Source organism: Anneissia japonica, unplaced genomic scaffold (assembly GCF_011630105.1).
Source record: "Anneissia japonica isolate Jap-2015-1 unplaced genomic scaffold, ASM1163010v1 scaffold287869_len1821871_cov162, whole genome shotgun sequence".
In the NCBI taxonomy this organism is placed as follows: Eukaryota; Metazoa; Echinodermata; class Crinoidea; order Comatulida; family Comatulidae; genus Anneissia; species Anneissia japonica.
In genome coordinates this window covers 52522-74811 of record NW_022741034.1, presented here as the reverse complement: position 1 = coordinate 74811, position 22290 = coordinate 52522, and the positions used below count along the sequence as shown (strand labels likewise).

Genomic DNA, 22290 nt, shown 5'->3' with positions numbered 1-22290 from the left:
ATATATATATATATTGTATTTCAAATATTTATTTCAAATAACCTGACCGTCACTGATAAAGGTTCTATACTTCTAATCTTATATTCAGACAATTATAGAGCCATGCCAACTTGATTCTTTGATTTTTTGCTGTAGGTTGTGATGACGAGTAACGCACTGAACAGCGTAGCTCCGTTGCCGCAGCAACAACGGTTCACGGTGCAGCACGGTAAGAATAATACTCACTGGATCACAATAAAAACCCGTTACAATTAACAACCATGTATGACGTATTAAAACGTTACGATTATTATTTTTTATATATTAAAACTTTACGAATACTAATTATGTGACGTAATAAAACGTTACGATTATCAGTAGTGTGTAACGTATTAAAACGTTACAAATGCGAATCATGTGACGTATTAAAACGTTACGATTATGAATCATAGGGAACTAACTAAAAAAAAGTTACGATTATGAATCATGTGTGACGTATTAAAGCGTTATGATTATCAATCATGCGTGGCGTATTAAAACATTGCGAGTATGAATCATGTATGACGTATTAATACGTTACGAATACGAATCATATATTACGTAATAAAACGTTACGATTATGAATGCTGTGTGACATATTCAAACATTGTGATTATCAATCCAGTGACGTACTGTATTAAAACATTACGATTATGAATCATATGTGACGTATTAAAAACGGGATCAGAGGAGGTTGCGTGTTGTGTCTGATTCTGTATATTCGATAAAAAGGGAAAGGCAATTTGAGTAGTTATTCCTGATATATGCGCATATATAAATCTTAATAAATAAATAAAAATAAAAATAGATTGCTTGATTAATTGATTGATTGATTGATTGATTAACTTTTGTTGCAGGAATGAATGCTGTACCACCACCAGTTCAACAACCAAATCCCTATCCCGTAGCTCCGTTGCCGCAGCAAAAAGCGTTCACTGTGCAGCACGGTAAGTACTCATTGAATCAAATGTAAAGACAAACATTTATGCCTATCAACTATGTGTGACGTATTAAAACGTTATGAGTATCACTCGTGTGTGACATATTAGAACTTTACGATTACAAATCATGTGTAACGTATTAAAACGTTATGATTATCTATCCATTATGACGTATTTAAACGTTACGATTATCAGCCATATGTGACGATTAAAACGTTAATATTATCAACCATGTGTGGCGTATTAAAACGTTACGATTACAAATCATGTGACGTATTAGAATGCTACGATTATGAATCATTGGTCACGTATTTAAACGTTATGATTACAAATCATATGTGGCGTATTAGAATGTTACAATTATCAATCATGTGGGACGTATTAAAATGATCAGGTGTGTTTGACGATATTAGAACAATATGATTATTAATTTTGTGTGAAATTAAAACAGCATGATTATTCAAATTTTCAAATTTAAATTTATTAAAAAAATACCTCCAAAAAGAATAGCGCATCAGGATAATATATAACAAAGCATACTAAGAAAGCATATAACAGAACAGTAAAACTAGAACTGAGGAAAATAGCAAAAACAGTATTAGACCTACCTCTCATTCAGAAGCTCGTGAGTAACAATTTCAGGTATTGAGTGGTTTCGTTGTTAAGAGAGGGGTCTCTCTCCATAGTGGGTTTTATACGTCACAAATACAGTGATTATCAATCCTGTGTGACGTACGATTATTAACAATGTGTGACGTATTAAAACGATCAACCATGTGTGACGTATTATAACGTTGCGATTATGAATCATTTGTGACATTGGTATTAAAACGTTATGATTATAAATCATGTGTGACGTATTAAAAAAGGGAGCAGAGGAGGTGGCGCATTGTGTCTGATTCTGTATCCAATAACAAGAGGAAAAGCGCCTTGAGCAGTTATTCCTGATATGTGTGTTATGTAAGTAGAAATAAAAATTGATTAAGTGATTAATTGATTGATTGATAAAATTACCGTATGTTGCAGGAATGAATGCCGTACCACCAACAGTTCAACAACCAAATCCCTATCCCGTAGCTCCGTTGCCGCAGCAACAACGGTTCACGGTGCAGCACGGTAAGAATAATACTCACTGGATCACAATAAAAACCCGTTACAATTAATAACCATGTATGACGTATTAAAACGTTACGATTATTATTTTTTTATATATTAAAACTTTACGAATACTAATTATGTGACGTAATAAAACGTTACGATTATCAGTAGTGTGTAACGTATTAAAACGTTACAAATGCGAATCATGTGATGTATTAAAACGTTACGATTATGAATCATAGGGAACAAACTAAAAACAAGTTACGATTATGAATCATGTGTGGCGTATTAAAGCGTTATGATTATCAATCATGCGTGGCGTATTAAAACGTCGCGAGTATGAATCATGTATGACGTATTAATACGTTACGAGTACGAATCATATATTACGTAATAAAACGTTACGATTATGAATGCTGTGTGACATATTCAAACATTGTGATTATCAATCCAGTGACGTACTGTATTAAAACATTACGATTATGAATCATATGTGACGTATTAAAAACGGGATCAGAGGAGGTTGCGTGTTGTGTCTGATTCTGTATATTCAATAAAAAGGGAAAGGCGATTTGAGTAGTTATTCTTGATATATGCGCATATATAAATCTTAATAAATAAATAAAAATAGATTGCTTGATTAATTGATTGATTGATTGATTAAATTTTTTTTGCAGGAATGAATGCTGTACCACCACCAGTTCAACAACCAAATCCCTATCCCGTAGCTCCGTTGCCGCCGCAAAAAGCGTTCACTGTGCAGCACGGTAAGTACTCATTAAATCAAATGTAAAGACAAACCTTTATGCCTATCAACTATATGTGACGTATTAAAACGTTATGAGTATCACTCGTGTGTGACGTATTAGAACTTTACGATTACAAATCATGTGTAACGTATTAAAACGTTATGATTATCAATCCATTATGACGTATTTAAACGTTACGATTATCAGCCATATGTGACGATTAAAACGTTAATATTATCAACCATGTGTGGCGTATTAAAACGTTACGATTACAAATCATGTGACGTATTAGAATGCTACGATTATGAATCATATGTCACGTATTTAAACGTTATGATTTCAAATCATATGTGGCGTATTAGAATGTTACGATTATCAATCATGTGGGACGTATTAAAACGATCAAGTGTGTTTGACGATATTAGAACGATATGATTATTAATTTTGTGTGAAATTAAAACAGCATGATTATTCAAATTTTCAAATTTAAATTTATTTAAAAAAAAACCTCCAAAAAGAATAGCGCATCAGGATAATATATAACAAAGCATACAAAGAAAGCATATAACAAAACAGTAAAACTAGAACTGAGAAAAATAGCAAAAACAGTATTAGACCTACCTCTCATTCAGAAGCTCGTGAGTAACAATTTCAGGTATTGAGTGGTTTCGATAAGAGAGGGGTCTCTCTCCATAGTGGGTTTTATACGTCACAAATAAAGTGATTATCAATCCTGTGTGACGTACGATTATCAACAATGTGTGACGTATTAAAACGATCAACCATGTGTGACGTATTATAACGTTGCGATTATAAATCATTTGTGACATTGGTATTAAAACGTTATGATTATAAATCATGTGTGACGTATTAAAAAAGGGAGCAGAGGAGGTGGCGCATTCCAATAGCAAGAGGAAAAGCGCCTTGAGCAGTTATTCCTGATATGTGTGTTATGTAAATAGAAATAAAAATTGATTAAGTGATTAATTGATTGATTGATTGATAAAATTATGTTGCAGGAATGAATGCCGTACCACCACCAGTTCAACAACCAAATCCCTATCCCGTAGCTCCGTTGCCACTGCAGCAAGAGTTTACTATGCTGCACGGTAAGAATAGTACTCATTGAATCAAATTTAAAAACCGTCACGATTATCAACCATGTGCGAAGTATTAAAACGTTATGATTATCAATCATGTATGACGTATAGAACGCTACGTAATCAATCCATTGTGACGTATTAAACCGTTACGATTATCAGTCCATTGTGAGCTATTAAGCCGTTACGATGATCTTCCGGATACGTGTGCATATGTAAATCCTAATAAATAAATAAAAATAAAAATTGATTGCTTGATTAAGTGATTAATTGATTGATTGATTGATTGATTGATTGAATGATTGATTGATTGATTGGATTATGTTGCAGGAATGAATGCCGGACCACCACCAGTTGAACAACTAAATCCTAATGGATTGAACACAATTGCATCTAACAACTAACATACTTTTGATACGAGAGACGTTTTGAAAATGTAGTAGTAGTAGTTCCTTGTAAAATTAGATGGTAATGGAATTGAAGATTAATTTAAGAAAGGAAGAAATTAAATCTAAATTTCAATTCTGTTAAATCATTGACAAATTTTTTTGTGAAATATATTCTTCCGAGGACTTTATATAGATGCAAAATACGAGGGAATTATTTAGCATTGTAAATAATTACACCCGTTCGTCAACTTATGTCCAAAAGAACCCGATATAAAGTGAATTAGGTCAAATTCTTCTAAAATGTATAGATATTAAATTATAGCAGATTGCCAACTAAAAATATTGAACACAGTGACTATAAATTTGCTTAGAAGAGTCAAAGAACATTATGCAATCAGCTTATAGGCCTAGACTTTGAAATGAATTTATGTACATTTGCCAATGTACCGTACATTTCTTCTCTCAGCCAGGGAGATGGTGCAAAATGGATAGCTGGTTGGGTTGCATGTGTGCTTAAAAAGCATGTTGACCACTCGAGGAAGAAGGAAAAACTGCTCCTAAGTACTAAATATGAAATATAAATATTTGTGTTTCTATAAACTCAACTGTCAGGTATTTAGGCAGGGTACTATTCTAGGTCGTTTATGTGAACTGATAACATTAATTAGGCTGGGTTCCAGAAAAGAGTATCCAGGCCCTAATTTTGTGTTATCCACTTTTTATTGTGCTTATTGTGCGCCATACCTAATTTATTTGGCGTCCCATACTCGATTTCTGCAGGAAGCGCGCGATTTTTTCCCCTAGACGTCCCAGCCAAGTTGATTGGTGGCGCTATACTTTAATATGAATATTCATTACCGAAGGGCTACGCTTTTGTTCGCTCTCTGCCGCTCTGTTACACCCAGTGTGACCACTGCTTGGGTATTTACCCAAGATCTTGGGTATTTTGACTTGGTCTTGGGTTCTTGGGTATTCCGTTGAAATCCTTGGGTATTTTATTTTTACTAAGAAAATTTAATATTTTTGTCATAGAGGAAGAGTTACGAAGTAACAAAGTATGTCAGTTTATTCAAGTAAGCAAAACACAACGAAGTGCACATAACACTGTTAATTGTCTGTTAATTGCTATAAACATGGGTTCAGAATTGTTTATTTGTGATTTGCGTTGCCATTGATCTTACTTAATTAATGCATTACATAATAAAACTTGATCACTGATCTACTGTTAACACTGACCGACTGAGAGCGTATTTTTCTATCTGTATTATCACCTCATGAATATTAATTTTCATAATTAACACAAACAATTACAATAAAAAATGGTTATAAATTGAACTAAAAGGGAAACTATACATGCGAAAAACACGGGGTTTTTTTTCAAATTTTAATGCATTTTCAGGAAGCTTGGGTAATTTTGGGCAATTTTTGCTGAATCTTGGGTAATTTCGACCCAGTCATTGGGTATATCAAAATTGTGAGTGGTCACGCTGGTTACACCGCGTATTGCCATGGCTTCCGCGAGGCATAATGGACAACGGTGACAGAGATGAATATAATTTAAAAGATGACTTAACTTTATTTGTGTTTTAGGGAGGAATTATTATGTCCAAATACAACTGTTAGGTCCAAAGGAGGTCGCAAAATATGTACCAAAATGAGGCTCTTATTCGACCTGTAGTTAGCAGACTCTGCAGCTAGTTACTCGTAGGCCCAAGCGCGTGGGATCATGATAAATTTACTTTACGCGTATGGACTGCGACTACCTTGCATAATATTACAGTACTGTAAAAAAAATAAAAAATAAAAAGTCTTTTTTCCATCGTCGGAATTATAAATTAAATAAATGTGTAGGCCTATATCCAGTATGTTTATGACTGTAAAAAGCAACAGTGTGTAATATACCACAGGAAAATGTAAAATTATAAATGTTCATGTACTAATAATATTATAAATAATTTTTTTTATTACATGTTTTATTACAGAAGTTTGATTACCAGATTACTGATAGTTTGATAACTGAAATTATCAATCTAAGACGTGTTACGTATCAGGAAACTAAATGCTAAACCTTTACTTATTTCAACTTTTTTAATAAGTAAATCAATAGTAATAATAACAATAATAATCATTGTCATTATACAGTAAAAACACCTTAATACAATCAGTATATATTTTTTATTTTCTAATTTTAACGTTCCATTAAAACACTTAAAAAAAAAAAATTTACTCTTACTGTTTGATGGTGTTTTTTTAGATGTTCTTATTCTTTATGGTCTTACTTTGATGTTTGTTTTTTCTTTTACAAATTTTAATATTGATTACCATGTAATTCAGCAATAGCTGCGAGGTGGTGTTTAATAAAAGAAACACAGAAAAGCATACAGTACAGCAGTGTTTTATTTTGTTTAATTTATGAAATAATGCCTGTTCCCCCTCCCCCCAATCTATCTACAGTATATAATACTATTAATTTGATAGTAATTTGAAATTTCAAAAATACAATTTAACTATGATGTCCAAAGGTAATAAAAGAAAACAATTTTGTTGAATTATAGAGCTAACTACTCTGGTACTAACTAAACTATTGCACACCCTTGCTTTTTGTAATTTACATAATAAAACACATACTTGACATACACATTAAAAAAGTAGGCCTACTTCTAATACATTGGCACACTGCCATAGGACGTTGAGTTATAATTCCGACAATGGAAAAATGTTGTTTTTTTTTTGTTACAGTACTATAATAATATACATGGTAGTGGCGTAAAGTAAATTAATCGTGACCCCACGCGCTTGGCCCTATATTCTAGTATAGTAGCCCAACCAGAGTTATATCTATGGCCTGCTACAAACTACAGATACATAGAACTTCTTTTAAAAGTCCAATTTTAAAGCTTTTCCAATGAATTGCGTTATACAGTACTGATGTATTAAAAGTGTCTGGATTTTCAAGATAAGTAATCATGTCCTTAAAGTATGTTCTCGTCCTTTGTCTATCCTATCGCCACTCTTTTTAATAGATCTCTCCAAATTGGACAGTTTCCTACTTTTTGGAAACGTTCAAATCTAGTTCTTATCCACAAGGAGTGGGGAGGGGGGGGGAACCATGAAATCTATTTCTAATTATAGACCGATCTCGCTGCTACCAACCATCTCTAAATTGTTTGAAAGGATTATTTTTAACCATATTCTCCTGTCATTGCCTCTTGTCAAATTGGCTTTGTCACTGGTAAATCTTGAGAAACAAACCTTGAAAAAGAACATATTAATGCACGATTATTTAATTAATGACAATCCCATTAACAGGGTGCATTCACCGAAGGATCTTGGTATTTTTATTGACAGCACCCGTAGTTTTTCTTTGCACGTTGATTATCTTGTTGGCAAGTGCAATAGACTGCTTGGGCTGATGTGGTGCAATTGTAAAAACTGTGACAGACGAACAAAAATTCATCTTTATTTCACTATTATTCAACCCACCCTAAATTTTGTTCAGTTATTTACAATTCAATTTCTAAAACCCAATCTGCACGCATTCACATGCTGCACAATCGTTTTTTGCGTTACATCAGCCACAACCAGAATCACAATTTTCCCCTTTACTTAACATTCAATCTCCTGAGTACCGTAGAAATTTTGTTGATCTTGTTTTTTTATATAAATGTGTTAATGCCATGTTCAATTGTAATTTAGTTTCTAATATTAATCTTAGAGTCCACAGTCGCCGTCTGAGAAACAATCCTACGTTTTATATTCATTTTCGTAGAGTTAATGTTTTAAAAAATGGTTATGTTTGTAGATTGAGTCAAAGTTATAATTCCCTTGTTTAAAAAAAATTCTGAGTTAGATATTTTCTGTAATGACTTTAGTTCGGTTTAATGTTTGATGTATTTCTTGTATTGTTCGTTGTGGTTTGTGTTCCCTCCTGTAAGTGGTGAACTTTGTGTTTGCTGTTGGTTGGGAAAAGAAATTAATAAATAAATAAAATAAATAAATATGAATTTTTTATCATGAATTTTGGACTTTTGCACCGAAGAACTAAGATAGCGACGCAATCGTTATCGTTGTTTTTCAAGGCTGCTCTACCTTTCTATGGGGTTAACATAAACTATGAGGCGCCAAGTGTAAAATTATTATTTAACACAATTATTTATACATAATTCATTATTTAACATATAATGGAATGGATCACCCATTATTTATATATAATGCATTTACATCTGAAAGATTATATGTAAATAATTTCGTTAACGTTTTTAATTTATTATTTATATTATAATTAGTTTACTGATTTCATTATAATATGAAAGGGTAAACAAACATTATTTATATATAATAAGGTTACTGTTTTTATTATATATAAATATGGAAAGGGTAACACATCACTATATATAAATAATGAAAAGTAACTTACAATTATTTATATATAATAAGTTCACTGATTCCATTATATATAAATAATGAAAATTAACTTACAGTTATTTATATATAAGTTCACTGATTCCTTTATATATAAATAACGAATTGACTTTAAACTCATTATATATAAATATAATTTAGCCCCTCCGTCGGGCAGATCCTGGCTCCATCACTGATTGAATTTGCTGTACTGCAAATCTCAAATCAATTGAGAGAACCCCATAGTGAACGCCGCGGCCCTCAGGAATCTCAATTTGAGTCTGTCGCCGCCGGGGCAATGTCCGGGGAAATGTCCGGATCAGCTACTGGTGGTAGGCATAGTACCGAGGTTCATCAACACCCAGCGTCTACGCCGAGGGGGAATACTGTTTGTTATTACACATTTTTATATGTATTAACATTTTAAATATTATAATGTAGGTCTCATACACTATATCCATAGGCCTGTATACGAGCATTGTGCGAATAATTAGTAAGTAGGTCTGTAATTGTAAGTTACTTTTCATTATTTATATACTGTATAATGATGTGTTACCCTTTCCTTATTTATATATAATGAAACCAGTAACCTTATTATATATAAATAATGTTTGGTTACCCTTTCATTATTTATATATATAATGAAATCACTAAACTAATTAGGCCTATATATAAACAATGAAAACTTTAACGGAATTATTTACATGTAATCTTTTAGACGTAAATACATTATATATAAATAATGGGTGATCTATTTAATTAGGCCTATATGTTAAATAATGAATTATATATAAATAATTGTGTTAAATAATAAATTTACACTTGGCGCTTCATAATTAACGGTCACATTATTGATTGGCATGGCATTATTGATGAACTTCTCAGGAAATCAAACGTTCTATGCATATGATAAGGTCTTGCAAATGTAAATTATCTGAATGCCATATCAATGTCAATAATAATGTTACTGCGACACCGAGGCACTGTAGTGCGAGTTTTATGTTTGTATCCAATGGTGTACCGTCTTTTGACGAGTATCTGAGAAACTCTATACATAGTTTCAGGAACCGTGTGAAAATCAGCCCTAATTCAATCGTTTTGGCTATTAAGCATTATGCTCTTTCCAATTCTAAAATGTATAATAAGTGGAACACTGTCGTCCATTAAGATGATTTCCTGATCTTGATGTTTTCCTTGATGCAGTCTATTTTTCACCTTTGTCTTATATTTATATGCATTTGTATTGGTTTAACTGTTGTTCATTTGTATGGACATGAAATTCCGAAATAAAAGATGAATGAATGAATAATAAGGCCAAGGTGTCGAAACCCAGTTTGCCAAATGCCAGAATGCCAGATTGCTGAGTCCACTTTGTCGAAACTCAGTTAAAAACAGTAAAACAATAGCATAAAAATCACGATGACGCACTATCTTGCCATTAATTATTCATATAATAAATAGCGGCTTATTGTAGTTTTTATTGTAGTAATTATTCTTTTTTGTCTTATTCTGTAAATCAAATTAGACTAATAATTCGGCTATTAGCCAAAAAAATAATTAAATAGGCCTATCAAATGAAATGTTTAATAAGCACCAATACATAGTTTAACTTGGATAATTATATGTTACCTTAAAGGAAATAAGTAAATGAATAATAATCTACAATTAAGCTGCATTCACATCGGATCCGAACCGAGATTCGGACAGTGTCCAATGCGCTAACGAAAAGAATTAACGTTCCACAACGAAAGGTTTGTTCACACTCGTTCCGATCCGTTATTTTTTCTTAATACGCGTGTGATGAACTGCTAGTAGCCGCTCTCAATTCCGAAAAGAAAAACCAAAAAAAAAAGGAAATGTATAAATGATATTAATCCTGAAATAGAAAGATATGGGCAGTTCACCACCTTAATAATGAAGGAACTGAGTGACTTCAAATTAAGATGAATCTTACGATTATGTCCGGACGTCGCCAAGGCAATTTGAAATGTTATATAACTTGTGAAGATATCCAGAAGAACACACATTTTCGAGATAACATTTCTTCTGCAAGTCTTTCGATTTGCTTGAAGTATGTATACATAATATCATACAATTAATGTATATACTGTATCACAATATTATATACTATTACAAAATATAATATATATTGTGATGATATTAATTTTTCTTATATTTTTTGAAAAATTTACATGATTTTAATAATCAATTTACTGCTCACAGATTGATTTAATTTATTCTTAGTATGATCTGTGCAGACTTCGGCCAAATTTGTTCCCTTTCTTTGCCTCTTGTCGGCACCCCTGTTCAACCTTTTTTGTTGAAAGATTGAAAATAATAATAAATTAATAAACCACGTTAATATTTATAATTAAAATACTACAATATTGATATTTAATGATAATAATGATGATACAAAAAATACGGCAAAAAAATAGTTTATGCAAAAATGCTATCTACTCATGTTATATTAATTTTTTAGATTTCTTGACACCGGAGATTCCTACTCATCGCTCTACTACAATTATAGAGTGGGAAATTCAATTATAAGTGGGATCGTGTCCGAGGTTTGTGAGACGACGTGGAATAGACTGCAACCCGTATATTTGGCTGTGCCATCGAAAGAGGAATGGCAAAACATTGCTGAGAAATTTCGTCAACGCTGGAACTATCCAAACGCCATCGGTGCAATTGATAGGAAACATATTGTGATATTCGCTCCAGAATCCAGGGTTCCCTGTTCTTCAATTACAAATCAACGCATTCCATCGTTCTCATGGCACTTGTCGACGCTAATTACTGCTTTACATTTGTAGATATATCGGGAACTATGGGTCCAACAGCGATGAGGGGATTTTCAACAACGGAGCTTGTCAAAGCACTATACGATGGAACACTGCATATCCCAGAAAACAAATATCTTCCAGGCGCACCTGAACTAGGAGAGATGGATGCCTCACGTTATAGTTGGTGACGAATCCTTTCCATTAAAGGAAAACGTAATGCGTCCATACCCGGGAAACCATTTGGAAGATGACAAATTTACATTTACATTTACAATTACAGACTTAGCAGGGCCAGGAGAATATCAGAGAATGCTTTTGGCATTTTGGCCGCCAAATTCCGCATTTTCCATAGGATGATAAATCTAAAGCCGAGCAATGTGTGAAAGCAAGTTGTGTCTTGCATAATTTTATTCGCAAAACCTCTGATTATGGCCTTAGACGATGCCAAGATGATATTTGCTGATTTAAATCTCCGTGAAGGATTAGCGAACCTGAGGGCTGTAGGCAACCACCCAGCCAAAGAAGCAATAATATTATTCCGTGATACCTTCTAGCGATACTTTATTAAAACAGCTGGACAAGTGGCTTGGAAAAGCCAATCGTAATTTAGTCATACTGTATAAGCTTACAAACCAAGTAATGTAAAACATAAAACCGTGATTGAGAATACTAGAATGTTTTATTACCCTTTTAGATTAATACTGTATATAAACTAGTTCTGAAAACAATTACATGGAATACAAGTATCAAGGAAACTGACGAAATTGAGTTTCCTAATTTAAATCACTGTGTTTTCAATAAATTAATCAAATACAATAAAAAAAAATAATATACGATCATTAAAGAAAAGAAATGCATTTCTTTGAATTTGTAATTTTCATTCTATTTTTTAAAAATTAATATCTACTGCTCTGTCATATTTCTTGGTTCAATTTCGTTGATAATTTTGTTTATTTTCTGACTTTGGACTGACTTTGAAGATAATTGAATATCTTCTCTGTAACTGAGTTACAGAAATGTGCCGACAGGCCGCCTGAATTAAGGGGCTCTAGCCAGGACCATGGCATAAAAATCCCTTGTAGGGTTCGCAGGTAGGGTTTTTAGGGGATGCTTGATACTTCATTTATTTCTAATTTTAACATAGCCATGCCTTCAAATATGTTTTCGCACAACATTGGTGTTTTTCGGTATTTTGCCTTTTAATCTATATATAAACACGGCTCCTCCCTGACCTACCCATCATTTTTCAAAAGCACAGTGTGGTACCCTACAAACTGGTCGGATACCATTATAAAGCAGATTAATATGCCAAAATTGTCATAATAGAAAGGTAAGATTAAAGATTAAAAGAAGATTAATTATTCCCCTATTTCCCTCCCCTAATTATTCCCCATTTTACAAATAATATTTGAAATTCGGTTGGCTCCTGGGAACCCGCAACTGCCAGCGCAGCGCCGGTACCGGCATTAACTGATCATTTATGGAGGAATATATTGCTCCATGGCTAGGCCTATTCGGCTCACAAGGGCTCGGCTCACAAAATAACAGCGTAACTTACTTAAACAAACGTTTGCGTACATATTTATCCATATGCAAATACAAGTGAAATATTAAATTATTAGGTTAATAATAGATAGGCCTAGTAGGCTTATGTCTTGAAACTGTTGACTATCGTGATGTGCTATGCGCATGAGTATCTGAGCTACAAGATTATTCTTATTATCACTTATTGTTGTAGCCGCATCGATTTTATACGGGTAATGATCAGTTCTTCCACGGCAGTGCAACATTAGGGGACTAGTAGGAAGTGGAACATTTTAATATATATTTTAGGTTCGTTTTAGCTTTATAATTCTTAAATTTCTATATCCTAGCTGTTTTCAAAATCAACACAACCGTGTCAACTAACTGAGAAGTGTTTTCCGACAGGTAAGCGCCTTAAAACAATGTTCAGCTAAAACTGGTGTATTCCATTTTTTTTTCTATCTTTAGTTTATATGCATGAAATTGGTTCATTTATTAGTATAGGTTTTTCGCATAAAATGGGCCTACATTCCCTTGTTCACTGTGCACTCTCGACAGCTTTCTTTCAGCCGTGTCATAAATATAGTTTAAAATAGGCTTAAAACAGCTAATGACACGCGTAAAAAGGGTACAAAAATGAAACATTTAAAAGTGGATTCATATTTAGATTGTTCCACATTCATTTACATTTAGTAATGGGATTGCTTCTCACTTACTTTTAATTAAACTGTGTTTATAATTTGAGGACTACTGAGGTCTCGTTGCTTCTGGATTCTGTTTTACTATTAATCAAATTTAAATGTAGGTCTATGAAGCTTTGTTATGGCAGCAAATACTGGAATTACTACGGTTGTCCAGCAACCTGTGACCGAACCGGTAACGTTCAAAATTCGTCAACCCCTTAAGAGGAGCTCTGTGAAATCCACCGCCATAGTCCAAATTGTTTTTGCGACCTTTTGCATAATTTTGGGATTCTGGATAGCTGCAACAAATATTACCAATGAAAGAAGAAGAAATGCAGGCATTTCTCTTGTGACTTTAAGTATATGGGTAAGTAATATGTAAGTCATATTCTTTGGATATTGTTGATATCCTTTTGATAATGACTTCTGACCTAGGTTCACCCGATATTCATATGATTTTCTGTTCATAAGGCTAATATTCACAAGGTCTGCTAATCATAATTTTAAAAGGTTTTTGGTTATATTATAAAGATGGGTTTGCTAAAGCAATTAAGAGGGTTTGACTTAACACAAGCACTGTTAGATGTTCGTTAGTCATAATATTCTGCAGATTATTTTAAAAACCTTATGAAATTATTTAAATGACAGAAACGTGTCGTACGATTACATTACTGTGACTTGTTTATCTCCTATTACGTCCCATAATAAACCCATATTTAAGAAACTAAATAATATTTTTAATGTTTTTACCTTCATAAAATTCAGATCTTGTCCCTTTTGTACCAATATGAGAAACAAGTATTACCAATTTAATTTTCAAATACTTTTTGTAAACGTAATACAAAAATGCCTATGATTTCAGAAATATAAAAAGACAGACATTCCTTTTGCAAGAACAAAAAAACCAAAAAAATCAGCCTGAAAGCAATTTGTAAACAAGAAAATACATTTAGTGTGAGATTTTACCAACAAAGGATAATGATTTTATAATCATGAACCCCCGATGAAAGCCTATAATAAAATGGGACTTAAAAGCAGGCATGTTGTTCTATTACCTACTACAAGCATTTTCGTAGACTTTTGGCCAATTTATCTTATTATCGTTTTTATGTTATTTTCTTAAGACTATAATATTATTTTGACAGAGCTAGCGGTGCACAGTCGTCGAGTCTAATGTCGGTTCGACTTGTTAAAAAATCTGATTGTATTTGTTGTTAAAAGATATTACAAACTTTTAAGGTGGTCGCTTGCGGGAGGTAAATCATAAGAAAAGTGCAAAAGTCAAAAAAGTGGTCGCGGTCGTACTGATTAGATAGGGAGAACAAACTGGATCATATGAGAGCGGACGTTAAGGGTGGTAGGCCTATCGCTTACTGGAGGTGGTCGCACAGGGAGGTTAAATAGTATTATACCGGGGAAGACTTAATTTACATTCATCTCTGATTATAACAAATAATACTGTGATCAATTGCAGTGCTTTCATTTGCTACCTCGATACAGGTAACCAGTGAGTTACTGTGATTGCAACAAAATGTTTTTTATTTCAACTTTAATATTTCTGTGCACACATTCGAGATTTCTAGATGACATGGCGTACGTGCCGGTCTCAGGCTAGGCTTACTCAGTTACTGTGTAAATCATAATAAAAGAAGAGTGGCTTACATTTCATATAAGCCTAGGCCTATATTATTTTTTTCAGATTATCTATCGTTTGGTACTATAATCGAGATATTTTATTTTTTTATTTTTATTAATTTGATGGAGATCAGGACCTATCGACCGCCCCTACCTCTGGCTGCGCCCCTGAATCACATGCAGATATATAAATGAATTAATTATTATTTGAGTTGGTATTTCAGCTTAAACAATGTTTTCAAATTTGACTGTCTCTTCATCTTTAGGTTAAACCAAAAATGCAGTGTTTTTCCAATGAAATACGTAAACAGTCTACCAAAGAGTTTTACCAGGATAAAGTTAGTCCCTGAGATTACGTTAAAATTAACCTGTGAGGTTAATGAAGAATTCATCGAAGCTGAACTTGATGGTATTTTCGAAGATTTAAAAGATGGAGCAAGTGCTATTAAGAAACAAATTGTATTTATTATTAATCTCCCCATTAGGTGTCACACTCTCGACTTTAAAAACTCAAAAATCTATCCTGTTTTGAAATGATCGTAAAAAATTCTGGCGTCCAATTAATATACTCACCTCTATCTCAGGATTCGGGAAAGCCAAATGATTGAGTATTTGAAAAGAAGAACTTATATATGAATTACAATTGGGTTTTCCACAGACTAATGTCTAATACGGCCAAGGGTGGAAGTCCCCGACGACAGCAAAATGAGCATGGTCAGGCGCGGCTCCAAATTTTTCGAAACTTTGGGGTTTTAAAGGCTTATTTAATCGATAAAGTGTCTACTAATAGGCCTATGTAGAAAATACATACAGCTTTTTTTCCCTTCCCGACGAACTGTGGTTTTCTCCCCGAGGGGGAGGGGAGGTGGCCGGCATTTCACTCAGTAAATCACAGAATTTTACCCGGAAAACTTGAATGTCTTAGATGTTATTAACTGGTTCAGGTCCTATCTACAAAAAGAAATTGTTCAGGTAAATAATCTGACATAGGCCTAGTTAAGTGTGGAGTCCACCAAGGTAATTACTGTACCGTATCTTATCTATGTGAACGACATGGTTAGCAGTATTAATTCTGACTGTATATACCTCTGCTATATACAGACGATAGCGCAAATATTCCCATAAAGACCAATTTCTATCGCTAACAAGCTAAAGGAAAAGTCTAGAACAATGTCAGCGGTTGTTAGTTAATAACAAACTATTACTACATCTTGTAAGACAGATAGTATCATATTTGGAACAAAAAATGAAAACAATGAGAAATTTGAAGCTGAAAATTTTGCCAACAAATCTTAATAAAGGTTAAAGGTTATTCATTTATATTGCGCAAAATACGAGAGTACCTAAAACCTTCATCAGCTAGCTGGGTGAATAGATCTGGGGAAGAAAAATAATTATCCATATAGACATGATGTTTCTTACCTTTGATTGGTTGAAAAAGATTCCTAACTGTCACATGTGTGGCGTTGTGGCGTTGGGTTGGTGATTCTCAGTACAGTATACATTTTCAAACTGAATACGTATCCAGTCTTAAATTGTGATGCCAGACGTATTAATACTTTAATAATCCTACGCAATAAATATGTTAAATAGTGTTGCGATAATGAGGAAATCTGATTATATTACATCTATATCCAGCTGTTCTCTGATTCAACTAAGTTTAAAAAAACTATCTAAATGTTCATTAACCCCACAGCTTAACTCCTTACAAGCCTACCTACGAACACTTTTTAATAGACAAGAACTGAGTTTTAATACGAAAAATTCGTCCAGTATCAACCATGCCTGCTAGAGCTCATGATCTACCTAATTTACACAAGGATACAGTATTGATAATATTTCACCTCTAAGACCTATTATTGACACAACCAGCACTTGTAATATTCAGTAGCTAAGTTCTTATCTAACTTATGAGGGCATCTATCTGTGAATAGTACTTAAAAATGCGTTTGATGCTGCTGACCGTATTAAAGTATTAAAGATATACCTGACCATTTATATAATTTTGGTTACCGTTTTGTATCTTTTGATGTTAAATCTCTGTTTACAAATATTCCCCTTACTAAGGTAATTAATATAATTCTTGATAGGGTTACAATAAGAAATTGATATCTACTAATCTTAAGAAAAGTACTTTAAGGAAATTAATTAGGGATTGCGGTACTAAAACTGTATTATGTAATAATGAATTTTGTAAACAAACTGACGGTGTTTCAGGGTTCACCCCTTGGACCAGTTTTAGCTAATATTTTAATGACTGAACTAGAAGAGTCTATTGTTCCTAAATTTATAGAATCAGGTATTATTAAGTTTTATACTCGTTTTTTTTACGACACACTAGTACTAACTAAACCTAATGATTTTCATCACATCCTACGTCACTTTAACGCTTTTCATAAACAGATTAATTTTACCTTTGAATAATTTGAAAATTGTGATATAGTACATTTTTGGATTTACAATTTGACAACAGTGTAGGAAGCATGAGTATATATTGTAAAAATACACACACAGGTCAATAAATCCATTATGATGGCTTTGCTCCATGGAACCATAACATTTCTTGGGATTCGTAGTTTTATTTCAAGAGCCCACAAATTGTGTACTCCCGATAAAATTCAAGCAGACTTAACATTAGAAAATTTATGTCGTGGAATGGGTACGGTACCCTTTAAAAGTTGTAAACCATGTACTCAATAAATTAAATGAACCTAGATGTAAACATAGCCTACTGATGATAGCTTGATTAAGATTTGGGTTAGATTGCCTTATCTATCAAAAACAGGTGAATCCATTTTACGTAGATGCTTAAACAAAGAAATAATTAGTTAAAGAGGTAACATTCATAACTTTACGGCAGTACAAAAACGTTTCTCATTTTATATCTAGTAAAGATCAAACCCCTATAGGAGTATTAGGAGTTCTGTTGTTTATCATTTTAAATTTCCAGGTTGTAATAGTGATTATATTGGTAAGATAGATAGATGCTTAATAACTAGACAGAACATTCTTCACGATCTGATAGTAAATCATATCGCATACATATGATCATATATGCAATTGTGAGGCAGTCCAATGTGTTTTAGGTTTACAAGGTATGAAATTAGGTTTAATATTTTCTAATGATAACATTGACAGTTCTCAAAACTGTTCTATCTAACTTATTGTTTGCAGAAGCGTTTGCTATACCCATTGCTTAACAATGGGCTTAAAGCTACAAAGGAGCTTTCTTTGTTTTTTTATAGGTAGCTTTTGATCAGTAGCTTTGATCAGTAAGAATGCTTTGATCTTTAGTTTACTCATAGCTATGTCACCTACTAGAGGTAATGTATTGGTTAAACACTTTTGGTATTTGTGCATAAGCTAGCAAATATGGATAATGTTTCATTCCCGATTATGACATAATTAACTTCGAAATATTGAATTCTGACACAATGGCCTGCAATTCGATACTTGGTGTATTCATAGAGGTAAAAAAGTGTATTGTAAGCCCTACTATCTTATCTGAGGTTAAGCAGTGGAACTTACGTTAGCCAGTGTCCAGGCTGTCATCCCTCGTTTGAGGCTCCTTTGGATGGGTGCATGCATTTAATGATGCTTTGTTCTCTGCCTTTATTATTAACTTTTTAATCCATTTATATTGTTCTCTTTTTATCATGCTGCTTTTTTTTTTATTATTAGAATAGATGGGATTGGGACACCCATTGGAAATAAGTGGTTTTTCCACTTTATGGGTTATTCCTAGTTTCACTTTTAGCTGAATGTTTTCTAATGATTTTAATCTCTTAAGTAATTATTTTTACATAGTGCTTTAGAATTTCTTTTTGAATTATAATTGCTTTGTGTTTGTTTTTAGATTCTTTTCATAATTATTTTCCTGTATTTTAAAGTGGAACCAAATAAATTCAAATCAAATCAAAGATAATATAAGTCATAGTAAAGGGTTCGCAAGTCACATATTATTATCACTAGCAAACCACCATTTTCTAATTCCATGAATAGAAATCCCTTTATAAAATAATATTATGGCTAGCAAATTATGTGTAGCTGCTCTCATTTTCACGACTAGCAATATTTTCTTGATTATGACTACTGGAGAACTATTGGACAGAAAGAAATGGAGAAAGAGGCTAGCTCCACTGACAGGCGTAAGCCTACATGGGTCCTGAAGTAAGTAAGAATTATGACTACCGAATCTATATAACAAGCGGACCTTATGAATATAGCGAAACTTATGATGACTACGACAAGGTATTTTTTGTAGCATCATAAATACTGTACCGGTACGTATTTATAACGTAATTTCAAACTAAATAACTTGGTGTTACCATTAGTTTCCATTTTGTGTTACCATTAGCTTAAAGTGAAACGCAAAGCACACAAAGTTCACAACGATTTCCTTTTGCTATAGAGTACCACAGTCGTGTCGCCACGACGCCAGGTGGCGCTCTCTGTTGTCAACAAACGTTGGTTACCGTTCATTACGCCTGAATGACTTCATAGGCTTTCTGGAATAGGCATTTTAAAATCAAATATTTTACCATCAAAATGTACTAAAAACACAAAAGCTCGCATTATATTACTTATCAAACACGCATTTAATCAATCAAAATTTACAAAAAAAATTAAGACAACATCCTAATAATTAACGTTAACCACTGGGATCAGTGGTTTGCCATTGAAGAAAATGGCGTCAGGTTGAACGCTTTTTGCAACAGTAGCAGCGAAGTAGTATCACGTGGTATCATGACGTAACACTATAGCAGAGTCGGAGTAGGAAATATCTTTTTTTTTCTGTCAGACTCGACAGACGATGCGACAAGAACCTTTTTTCAGCTTAGGCACTGAATATTTAAGGCTCTTTAATTATTTTTGATTTAAAAATGATAATTAGAAATCTTGCAGTTATATTAAATGTTATTAATTTGTTTTATTTCCTTTCTCTTTCACTACAAGCTGTACATTCCTTCAGGAGCAGTCGGTCTACGAGCAGCCTCCAACAATAACATATGTGCAGTAAGTTTTTCCCCATTTGATCGTCCGATCATTGTGCAGATAAAACCACTGACGCCACTGTATGCAGTTTACAAAAGCCTGAGCGAAGTCGCGTTGTTAAGTGACGTCGATCATGCGTCTGTTTTCGCTTGCGCTTTTTTTAAACTGTAATAAAGTCCTCCGGTCATACGATTCTGCACTTTTGTGTCTGTCATTTTATTCGTCTGATTTATTTATGCCTACTTGTTTGTACAGTGCACCCTCCAATTCGAGACCCCTCTAATTCGAGACCACGAATTGGAGGGTGAACTGTATCTATGGCAACGATTTCTACCCTCTCCAAACGGGCCGCCAAAAGTGTTTATACATTCACTGTGATGTAAGTTTTGTAGAGGTTTTTTCATGCATTTCAGTGGAACGGTTTTTTTCTGTGGAGAACTCTATCTTGTGTGAGATTAGCCTATTTGAAAAGTAATCTTTACCTTAAATTTAAATGTATTATTAAAAGGTTTTGCTAGAATCGTTATTTAAAAAAATAATTTAACAAATGCCAAAAAACTTGTCTAAACTGGTACTTCACTTAGCCCCAACCCCCAAACATGGCGTCGGTGGCTTCACTAAAACCAGCCAATGAGCAATCTAGCTATCATAGAAGAGGTCAGTGGTTGCACGTATGTGTAGCAAGAAACTAATAGTAATAAAATGTCGAATCAAACCTCAAACCTACTGTTGAGCCTCTTATTTTGTTTTTAATTCGCTCTGGTTTTAATACATCGAGTATGTTATGTGTATTTTTAAATTACTGTGGCATCTGAAATATTTGAAAACATGAAATTAAAAAGTCCTGGTTTTTCCCAAGTAATAATTTATTTTGTGGTTTTTATAGGTGGTGGCTTATCAGACGATGTCCTTATTCGGTTGTATCACCTCTGTTTCTCAGTCACTGTACTTTTTTATACAAATCTTCGTGCCACGCAAAGTAAGTATTGAATAAATACGGTATTCTATTACCAGAATCGGGGAACGTGCCACTAAATTTTTAAAATCTCAGTGCATATTATAATGATGTTATGTGCTATAAACCTACTCAGTTATCTATTCTGAAACTGTTGTGCCATCCCCACCCCTCCCGCCTCCCCGTTTGGAAAAATTGTGGATCCGTTTGGACTAATTACGAGCGATACAAATCGTCGCTATTCCCAACCGAAAATACGCTTAAATCACTTTCGAGATTGAAAAGTTGCACTTTTTCGGTGGAAATTTCCGACCAGAAAAAAAAAATCGTAACAGAATTTTTGTTTGTATTTATTATATAAATAAATACATTGTAATTATAAATCACAATGTTTGTATTATTCTCATAATTAATTATTAATTAGGTAATTAACATATTAGTCAGTTCGTGAGAACATTATTTACGACACCATTGACATTTTATGCCGTATTCGACGGATATTTTAAATTTGTCTAGCCCATAGGATTAAATTGGGCTGTTTGAAATAATTATTACGTAGGCCTATATGTTCAAGTATGTCAAATTTGTGAAGATGTAGTATTCCCTTGAATTGGGCTATTAAATATTTGTTAAAAATCAATAATCACATTACCTTAGCCCGTTCTCTTTAATGTTGTTAATGTTGATTTGATTCAGAATATACCGTTATAACTAAGCATTATTTTTTGTTTTATTATACAGTTGGTTTCAGATATTTTTACGTTCATTTGCACTTTAGCCGTATGTATTGCTGCTGGCAGAGGAACAAGCATAGTCCAAAAATCTACTGGCTGCTGTTGCGCAAAGTATCCCGCTCAAACAGAGCCGGTATGCCAGCTTTTACAATAGTAACAAAGATCTGAATAGTAACAATAACAGTAATAACAATAACATGATAATAACAATAACAAGAGCACTCGGTAGAGAGCATATCTCCACCCACCACAAATTCCTTTCTATAAAATATATTCTATATA

At 33.3% G+C, this 22290-nt stretch overlaps 2 protein-coding genes across 4 annotated transcripts in view; both read left to right on the top strand.

Annotated features, from left to right (window-relative positions):
- The window catches only part of LOC117118546 (amyloid beta A4 precursor protein-binding family B member 1-interacting protein-like), a 44375-nt gene that overhangs the window by 16691 nt on the left and 5394 nt on the right, over positions 1-22290 (top strand). The window contains exons 6-11 of one of the 3 annotated variants that reach the window (XM_033263164.1): positions 136-208; positions 876-965; positions 1986-2075; positions 2735-2824; positions 3826-3915; positions 4237-4914. In XM_033263164.1, coding sequence (XP_033119055.1) covers positions 136-208; positions 876-965; positions 1986-2075; positions 2735-2824; positions 3826-3915; positions 4237-4310 — 507 coding nt within the window. In that variant the 3' untranslated portion in view covers positions 4311-4914. Of the gene's footprint in view, positions 1-135; positions 209-875; positions 966-1985; positions 2076-2734; positions 2825-3825; positions 3916-4236; positions 4915-22290 lie in introns of those variants that run through there. The other 2 variants (XM_033263165.1, XM_033263166.1) reach the window with 2 other exon arrangements.
- Positions 13241-22167, top strand: LOC117118548. The gene is made up of 5 exons (XM_033263167.1): positions 13241-13411; positions 13812-14056; positions 20281-20340; positions 21206-21298; positions 22016-22167. Exons 2-5 carry the CDS (start codon positions 13829-13831, stop codon positions 22160-22162), a joined length of 528 nt encoding a protein of 175 aa, XP_033119058.1. The 5' UTR covers positions 13241-13411; positions 13812-13828; the 3' UTR covers positions 22163-22167.

What these genes read in the sequence shown, in the direction of transcription:
- LOC117118548 (XM_033263167.1), top strand. Translation starts at nt 13,829, where the DNA reads ATGGCAGCAAATACTGGAATTACTACGGTTGTCCAGCAACCTGTGACC. An exon ending in CCAACAATAACATATGTGCA is followed by an intron (nt 20,341 to 21,205) that starts GTAAGTTTTTCC and finishes TGGTTTTTATAG; the next exon opens with GTGGTGGCTTATCAGACGAT. An exon ending in AAATCTTCGTGCCACGCAAA is followed by an intron (nt 21,299 to 22,015) that starts GTAAGTATTGAA and finishes TTTATTATACAG; the next exon opens with TTGGTTTCAGATATTTTTAC.